This window comes from Arachis duranensis, chromosome 8 (genome assembly GCF_000817695.3).
Source record: "Arachis duranensis cultivar V14167 chromosome 8, aradu.V14167.gnm2.J7QH, whole genome shotgun sequence".
NCBI classification, from domain to species: Eukaryota; Viridiplantae; Streptophyta; class Magnoliopsida; order Fabales; family Fabaceae; genus Arachis; species Arachis duranensis.
Window position 1 is genome coordinate 38,187,720 of NC_029779.3, and position 9,090 is coordinate 38,196,809.

General features: G+C 31.4%; 1 protein-coding gene across 2 annotated transcripts in view; it reads left to right on the forward strand.

Moving 5' to 3' along the window:
* The first annotated feature begins 8,701 nt into the window (after positions 1–8,701).
* The window catches only part of LOC107462623 (uncharacterized), a 5,565-nt gene continuing 5,176 nt past the window's right edge, over positions 8,702–9,090 (forward strand). For both annotated transcript variants that reach the window (XM_016081244.3, XM_016081245.3), the window contains exon 1: positions 8,702–9,000. In XM_016081244.3, the coding sequence (XP_015936730.1) occupies positions 8,832–9,000 (169 nt within the window). In that variant the 5' untranslated portion in view covers positions 8,702–8,831. The remainder of the gene's footprint in view (positions 9,001–9,090) is intronic.

Sequence of the window (9,090 nt, forward strand, 5' to 3'; positions counted from 1 at the left end):
GGAAAGAGTATTTTGGTCCGAATGACGATTTTAAAACTAAGTTAAATCTTAGGGACGATTTTGTAAGCAAAAAAAGGTTGGAAACGTAAAAGATTTTCAGCCCCTACCTTAGGGACTAAAATCGTAGTTAACTCTTTCAAGATATTGTAGTTCATTATATTAGTGTTTATATTAAAAGCAATTATGTTAAGTGTATATTAAAATCAGCCACTACAATAAAATACACATTATAATATAAAATACACATTAAAAATAATTAAATTATATATATATTTATACATAAATATATAATAGTTGATTTATAATTGATTTAAGTGTGTAAATAGCATTTTTGTATTAACAATCAGTCAATTGGAAAGGGTTATTCATGGAAAATTGTTACTATTGGAGGGTTTTGACAAGGTGGTCTAGTGAAGTGTTGTAGAGTAGAACTATTGAGATGGCGGCTTGCAAAGAGGATGATATATTATGAGTTAGGTGAATTTTATGGTGCCTAATTTACTTTTAAAGGTAAAAAAATAAAATGTTTAAAGTATAGTTATTAAAATCGGATCGAACCAATTGGTTCAACCGAATTTTTCGATTGAACCAAACCCTATATCGGTCCGGTCTGATGTTTGGACCGTATAAAATAAAGAACCGACACAAACCGATCAAATCTAGAGTGAACTGGTGAAAATTGGTCAAACTTGGTGAAGACCAATCCAAATGAATCGTTCTCAAAATGCTTGAGGTGGGGTTCAAACCCCTATCTTTAATGAGAGAGATGTCATTCACAACCACTAAGTTGTCATGCTTCTTGTTAATATGTATGCAAATTATATTACATATAGATATCTTTTATCAAATAGTTTACTTCTATTTAATTTATTTAATTTTAATTATAAATTCACTCATTCTTAAATTAATTATATTTTTATTTAACAATAATTATAAATTCACTTATTTTTTTTAATTATATAATATCTATTAATATTATTTTTCAATAAATACTTGTAGTAGTATATAATAGTATAATAGATATAAACTAATTAATAAATTATTGAAATTTAAAAATAATAGTTATTTTAATATAAAAATAAAATAAAAATATTTATGATAGAGTAAAAATAATAAAATACATATTGTTCTTATTTCATATTATTTTAGAATAGCTAAATATTCTTAAAATATTAGTGAAAATATGTATTTTAATTTTAATTTTAATTTTAAATTTTTGACTATTTTTTATTTACATAGGACCGGGTCAATTGGTTCAACCGGTAATCCACCGGTTGAACCAGTAACTCAATGATCTAGTAGCCTAATCGGTTCGATCACCAGTTCGATTCTGAAAATTATGGTTTAAAGTAAAAAGTAAAATATTTAAAATTTATTAAATATTATCTATTTAATTTTTTAGGAAGTTAGACACAATGTTAAATGCACTATAGCATTCACCTTATGAGTTTTGAGAGACTACTATTTGAAAAAAAGTCATATAAAATTTGGAAGTTTTTTTAAATAAATAAAATACATATTTTATTTACCAAAATAAACAATTTATAGTATTTTTACAAAATTGTATCGTATCTCTTATCCACGGTAAACGAAAATAAGAGTGTACGTATCTCGTTTACATTATAAACGAGATAAGGCACGAAACACTAGACATGTTTATTTTGTTTACCGTGTCAACGAGATATGTGAACTCCTATTTTGTTTACACTATAAACGAGATACGTGAGGAATTATGATGTTTATAGTGTAAACGAGATACGTTACGACAAATTTTTAGCAGCTATAAAAGGATGTGCAATCTTTTGAATTCTTCACAAACATCTCACTTCTTCTTCACTTACGTTTTTCTTCCAAAAAATAAGCCAAAATGTACAGTAGTGGTGGATATGTGGTTGTAAGTGTGTATCTCAATTACCATATAAGAAACAGTGACACCGAGGTCATATTTGAGTGTGATAATTTCATTCTGTTGCACCTGGCGAGTTAGTTCTTTGTCTGAGCTGAAGAGTCTGATATTGAGTAGCGTTGGTGGTAGCAGGAGAAAAGAGGTTGGAAAGGTGGGATATAGGTTGCTAGCACCGATGGAAATGGAGTTTTCTGGTTCCATCTGTTTTGGCTCCATGGCGACGATCATATGCACCTCATGTTTGACATTCATGGGAGAATCATGGCGGAACAAGTTATGGAGCTTTTTGTGGAGGTCGGTGATGTTGGTGGTGGTGGATCTGGCCATTCAGATTTGTGCAGGACGACTTACCTCTCGCACCACCACTGATACACGTTGCGAGTCCAGTGGAAGACATAGACGTGGATGGTGAGGAATCCGACGAGGAATATGTTGCAGATAGCAATGATAGTGGTTCGTCTAAAGATGATGATGAAGAGGAGTTTGTACCCGAGACGTTGTTGGAGGCATCAGTTTGGTATCTTTTTCTTGCCCCGCACTAAATTCCGGCCTTATCAGCTATACCCAATCACTATCAGATGTTGGATTTGGACGCGATGCACGAGAAAACTCCGTTTTCCAACACGGGTGAAGGCTATTACAACTTAGATGGTTGTGTGGAGTTTCGGGTTGGTCACATTCAAGAGTAGAGATCAGGGATGCAGTGATGTAGGGTGTGAAGAATTACAGTATTTGCAGAAGTATTGAGTATCGAGTAGTGGAGTCAGACCGATTAAAGTACCATGTTTATTTCTAGCAATATGTAGTTGGATGCCCGTGGAGTCTCTGTGTTACCTTTCGACAGAATCTCGAATATTGGTGAGGCCTCGTTTAACTATTGTGTAATTAATATCATTTATCACTGTTATATTATGTGTAAATGTTAATCATGTATGTGTTATTTCGTTAAGAATATGCGTACGATTAGAGGAATGTATATGTGTTTAGCACAAGTAAGAACAAGTAAGCCATCAACTTAATAACTTAATTTAAGTAACAACAAATTTAAATAAAACAATTTACTAAAATAATTAATAACTAGAAGCATAAACATCTTGTTACTTAATTAAGTTAACCAAAAATATTTAATTAAATAATTAATAAACATATACTTAATAACTTAATTTAAAGAAAAATAAACCCAAATAAATATTTAAATAACAAATCCATTTTATTAATACCTAAAATTATATCCTATTATTTAAACCATTGCTAACAATATATTCATTTGCCTAACATATATTGCATACTACTTTTATAAAAGTACTTTAAGTATAGCTACACATGTATATTTTAACATAAACATAAAAAAAACACCACCATAATCTCCTAGTAATTCGATAATATGATTAGAAAAGAGTAGAAGTGAGAGAAAAGTTGAAGAAATGGATGTAATAAGGACTCATCTGGCACTCTGAACAATATATATATAAATGTGTAAAAAAAAAGAGTGTATGTATCTCTTTTATACTGTAAACGAGATAAGACCGTTACACATTACATATATAAATGTGATACGATTACGTTGTTTTGTATCTTATTTCGTTTATAATGTAAATGAAATACGGTACATTTTCATAAAAATATTATAAATTATATATTTTATTAAATAAAATATTTATTTTATTTATTTTAAAAAAAATCCTAAGACTTGAGACTTTTTTGCTATAATAGCTAGCCTTTTAGGCTATGATTTTTCGAAATCTAGCTTGTTACAATAGACTCTGGAATCACATGGATGGGTGTTACATTTATACCTCTTTCAAAAGTAAAGAAGTGTGTTAACTTGAAATAAAAACAAAAAATGCCTTTTGTTTTGATATTGTGAATTTCATATTAGCACTTTTTTTTTTTGATAGTCAAACGGGGCTAAGAGCCCCAAAAAAAGACAAACAATTACAAATTAATAACACAATGGGGTAAGGAAGCCCTTCTCATATCAGCATCTAAGATGGATCTTAAATCCACAAAAGGGGAGTCAATGAAGCAGTATCATGCAGCTCTCTCCTTCACACTTTTTTTCGCTAGCCAGTCTGCAGCTTGGTTACTCTCCCTAAAGGTATGTTTGATTTCAACGCTCTATTGTTTTTTCAACCAAACATTGATACTCTTAATTAAGTTGTTTGGGTGCTGATTAAGTTTTCTTCCTTTCGTAATTACTCCATATACAGCCCTTGAGTCTACTTCAAGTTCCACTCTTTTGAACCCTAAATCCCAGGCAGTCTTCAATGCATAGCAAACTCCCCAAAATCAGCTTGAAAGGTAGAGCAGGACCCTAAATTAACCATGAAGCCGGCTACCCATCTCCCCCAATGGTCCCTAGTTGATGCCTTTAAAACATGGTACTTTCATGTTGGACCGTCAAACTGGGTCAAATTCATCGGGTCAGTCCATTTATCTATTTAAATGGGTGGGTGGATTTTGTCTCTAAAATTAAGTCTGTTTAAATTTCGGGCTAAACGGATTGAAACCGATTAACTCGAAAAAAATGACGGGTTAAGCGGGCTAGTCCGTGGGCTAAATAGGTGACCTGTTTATTTTTTTTTTTTACATTTTTTTAAAAATAAATAGCACTTTAGCTGATATTTCTCTCGATCCGAAAATCTGACCTATCAACTAAAAAAAATATTATTTTTAAAGGTTTTTGACATAAAAGTAATATTTTTTGTCAAAATATTTTTCAAAAAATAAAATAAAAGGATAAATGGTCTGGTCCGTTTAATCAATCGGGCTTACCATAAACGCTCCGGGCTGAAAAATTATGACCCGCGAATAGAGCAGACTTAAATGGTCTAACCCATTTAACCTATGAGCTTAACGGGCCGGGCCTAAACAGGCCAGGCTAGCCCATTTGACAGCCCTACTTTTATGAACCTGTGGTGTAGTGACACACTCACTGCATAGCAAACAAATGGGTGCAGTGACTTTGCCAAAAGCAACAAGCTCGCAATGTTTATGTGTCATACCATGTCGAATGTGAATATCGTGTTAATTTACGTCATTCACCATTTGTCTTTGATGCAATGTGTTATACCCAAAAGGATATTTTTTATAGGGATGATGGTCAAATTTGTTTTTGAAAGATTATTCGTTTTTTAAATTAGTCTTCAAAAATTTTTTTTAATCAAATTCGTCATTCAAAATTTTTAAATTAATCGAGTTAGTCTTTCTATCATTTTTTTTGTTGATAGCGTCAAAATTTATTAATGTGGCACGTTAAGTGATATTACAATACGCACATAAAAATATTATTTGACTATTATTAACATGATAAATTTATGAAATAAGATCAAATCAAAACCTAATTGAGAGGAGAATTTGAGACATTGAAATCTCTCAATTTGGGATTGATTTGATGTAATTTTATAAATTAATCATGTTAGCCGCCAGTTAGGACTACTAGGTGCGTGTTGTGGTGTTAATTAACGTGTCATATCAATAAATTTTGACGTCATTAGCAACGAAAGTGACGAAAGGATTAAAATGACTAACTTAAAATATTGAAGGACGAATTTGATTAAAATATATCTTTTGGGGACTAATGTAGAGAATGAGTGATTTTTCGGGAACTAATTTGGACTAAATTTTTAAAGTGGTCTTTTAGATTCCGCTTGTGCACCAATTGTATCTCTGAGTTCCCAATTGCACTATTTTGTACCTCGAAATTGACTCCATAAAAGTCTTCCTACCCATTTTTGGTATGACTCAGCAGATCAGAGAGCTGATGTGGCACAGCAAAAATAGATCCTCTCAAATTTTTTTTTCAATTTTTTTTGTAAAATGTGATCTTTTATCATATATTTTTTAAGTGAGACAAAAAAAAAAAATATATGAGAGAAAATATTAAATAGTGACAAGAGGATTAGTATGGTGAAGGATTAGTATGGTGATGTGGTTGGCGATTAAGAGGATCTGCGTGTTATTACTGGTGTCGCCATTGAGTTTACTGAGTGCGTGTAACAAGAGGAGGCAACACTGTCATTATTAGTGAGGTTAGTAAACAGTGACAATTTTGTTATTTTTATTATTTTTTACTAACCATTGATGATTGAAGGGTGCTTATTGGTTTTTATTGTTTGTCTGTAGTTGGAATTTTTTCATCGTTGTTGAAATGTTTAGGGTTTTATTTGTTGTTTTGTTAAGATGAGATGCTCTATTTTTAATTAATGGAATATGGGATAAACTTTTTCTTCACCATACATGACATGAAAACTGTTGAATTTTGGAAATAGTGATGCTCATTGAGTTAATGTGTGCAATTGTTGTACTTGATGTGGATGGAAATTCTACTTGTCCAGTTTGTTGAAGACGAGTGGCTCTAGCTCCCTGCTACATGACTAGGCCCTTATCATTTGGTACATGTCTTCAAAAGTTTCGTTGAGACTTGGAAAAAGAGTAAGAAGAACAACAAGAATATAGAAGAAACAAAGTAGAAGAGGAAGAAGTACAAGAAGATGGGTTCTAGGGTTTATAAATGCAAACAAGAACTGCTATGGAGTATTAACATCTCTTTTCCACGTCACCTAGCCGTTATCAATGCCAAAGTGGCAGTGATTGTATCAACTCACCATCTCAACTGCCGAGTCATGCCAAAAATGGGCCTGAAGACTTTTATAGAGTCTAGAATTCAATATCGAGATCCAAATAGTACAATTGAAAACTCAGGATACAATTGGTATACGAGTCGAATTTGGAAGACTACTTTAAAGATTTAGTCAATTAATTTGACCATTTACTCATACTTTATACGTTTGAAAATTAGTCTTTTTTATAAGTCTAAGGTGAGAACTTCTTTATTCTTATTAATAAATACTCAAATTACTCCTAATTTTTTTTTTATATTTGATACTTGTATCCTAATAAACTTTTATTCTAGTCAAGTTTTCCAAAATTGTTTGCGTCAGATATATTAGAGTTAAGCTCAAAAGTAGTATAACTAGGTGGAATTTGGATCTTCTAAATTTTGAATTCTCACTTTAGAGGATAAAGTATGATCTCTCACCATTTATTTGATAGGTGGGACGACCAAGAGTAAATATGAAAGAGTATTCAAGGGTAAAAGATCATACTTTATTCTCTAAAGTAAAATTCAAAATTTAGAGAATCTAAATCCAACTAGGTGTATCTTTTTGAATATGAGAAATTAAAAGTAGTGCAGAGTTATCGTATCTACATATCAGACACATTTCGGATATGACGTTTATCGTCCGACATGTGTGTCTTTTGTGTTCAACTGTGTTAATAAAAAATAAAAAATTCTTTTCTAAATCTAAACACATTTAGATATACCTAAATATTATCACGTATCAACGTGTCTAATGTTACTCTTAATATGTATTATTAAAATGAGTTTAGAAATAATATATTATTATTTATTAAAATAATTTTTTAAAATAATTTATATAATTAAAAAATTAATTTATATTATAATATAAAAAATTAAAATATACTTATAATTTACCTGAAAATATTATATATTTTATATATGCTCTATCTCTATTTCTTATAAAAATTTAGAATGTGTGTATCTCAGTATCTATATATTTGGATATCATATTATTTTTTGTATCTATATCAGTATCTATACAACACAAAGTGGAATGAAGATTTTTTGGACCATATTGCTCATTTGAAGACTACTTTGGGGAGTTAATATTTAAAAGGACCTCTGAAACTTCAGCTCCTATCTAATTTAGCTCTTCAAATTTTAATTAATCCAAATTATATCCTAAAATTTGAAGACGTAACTCAAGTTGGCCTATCAGTTTATTTCTATTACTAGCAAGATGACGTGGTACGATAAAACAACATAATTTTGCTGTTTGTGCCTAAACAACACCGTTTTAAACAAACTCCCTTTCTTCCTCTTTCTCAATTTGATTATCACTAAATCTTCCATCTCCCTCTTCCTTCCTTCTCTTTTTTCTCACCCTAGTTATCAGCACAATCACCACTACCCTTCTCCTCACTTTCTCTTCATCCACCACTCTACCACCATTCCACTACCCCCTTCTCCATTTCCCTTCTCCATTTTCTTAACCAGAGAATACCACAAAGAAAATTGGACCATCCAAAAAATTCTCATTTTCATCGCATCCAAAAAATTCGATGACAAACAAAGACTCAAAACCTCCATTATTATCGTTGTCATCATCATTAACTTCACCTACATGTTCCATTACCCCAAAAAGTAAAAGCAGCGGGGAGTTAAGATGAAAGTGAGTTGAGAAGTATTAGTAGAGTCATGACTGTTTGAGATCCCAAAACTAATACAATGATAAATAAGAGAATTTGCTCTATAATTATAAGAAGGTTTGTGATTATAAATCCAAATCACAATCATAACAAACTATGTATCAGTGATCTGTAAAACAAAAAAACCTCTCTTCATACTTGAAAATTCTTATATGAGCATGAAAACAATAAATAACATATATATTGTTGAAAGGTAAATTATTCTGTTTACTTAGGGTGAGAAAGAAAAAAGAAGAGAAAGAGAAGGAGAAAAAGAAAAAATTTACATATTCAATTGAAAAGAAAGAAAAAAAAAAGAGAAAGAGAAATAAAACAACATTGTTTTAATGTAACTAATAAAGTGACACAATTAAATATTCTATAAAAATTTAAAGTACAATTTGGATTAATTTTTAATTGAAGAATTAAATTGAGTGGAGGTCAAATTTAAATGTAATTTTGAATATTGACTTCTACTTTGGGTTTAACGCTACGTATTATTGAACCGGATGATATCCACATTCCACACGTAGCGGCATGCTTCTTACGCTTCTCTTTTCTTCCCCTCTTCCTATGCTCCTCTCTCTAAAATCACCAGCAGCAGAAGTTTCTTCCCCTCTTTCGCTGCCTTAGATTCGTTTCTGTTGCTGCCATGGCTGCTGCCACTGCCAGGATCGTCGGAACTTCTTCATGGAGTCTTCGAAGAGCAGCAGCTCAAGCTTTCGCACTCTCTCAATCCCATTTTCTCTGCTCTACCAATCCCTACTTCTCTTTCCCAAGGACCCTTTGCACTCTGCCTCTCTCTGTTTCTGCTTCTTCAGGTCCCATTTTTATCTCTCTCATCCTTTTTTTTCTTTTTTGGATATTTCCAGTGCCATGTGCAACTCAATAATTGTTTTTTTTTTTTTTTT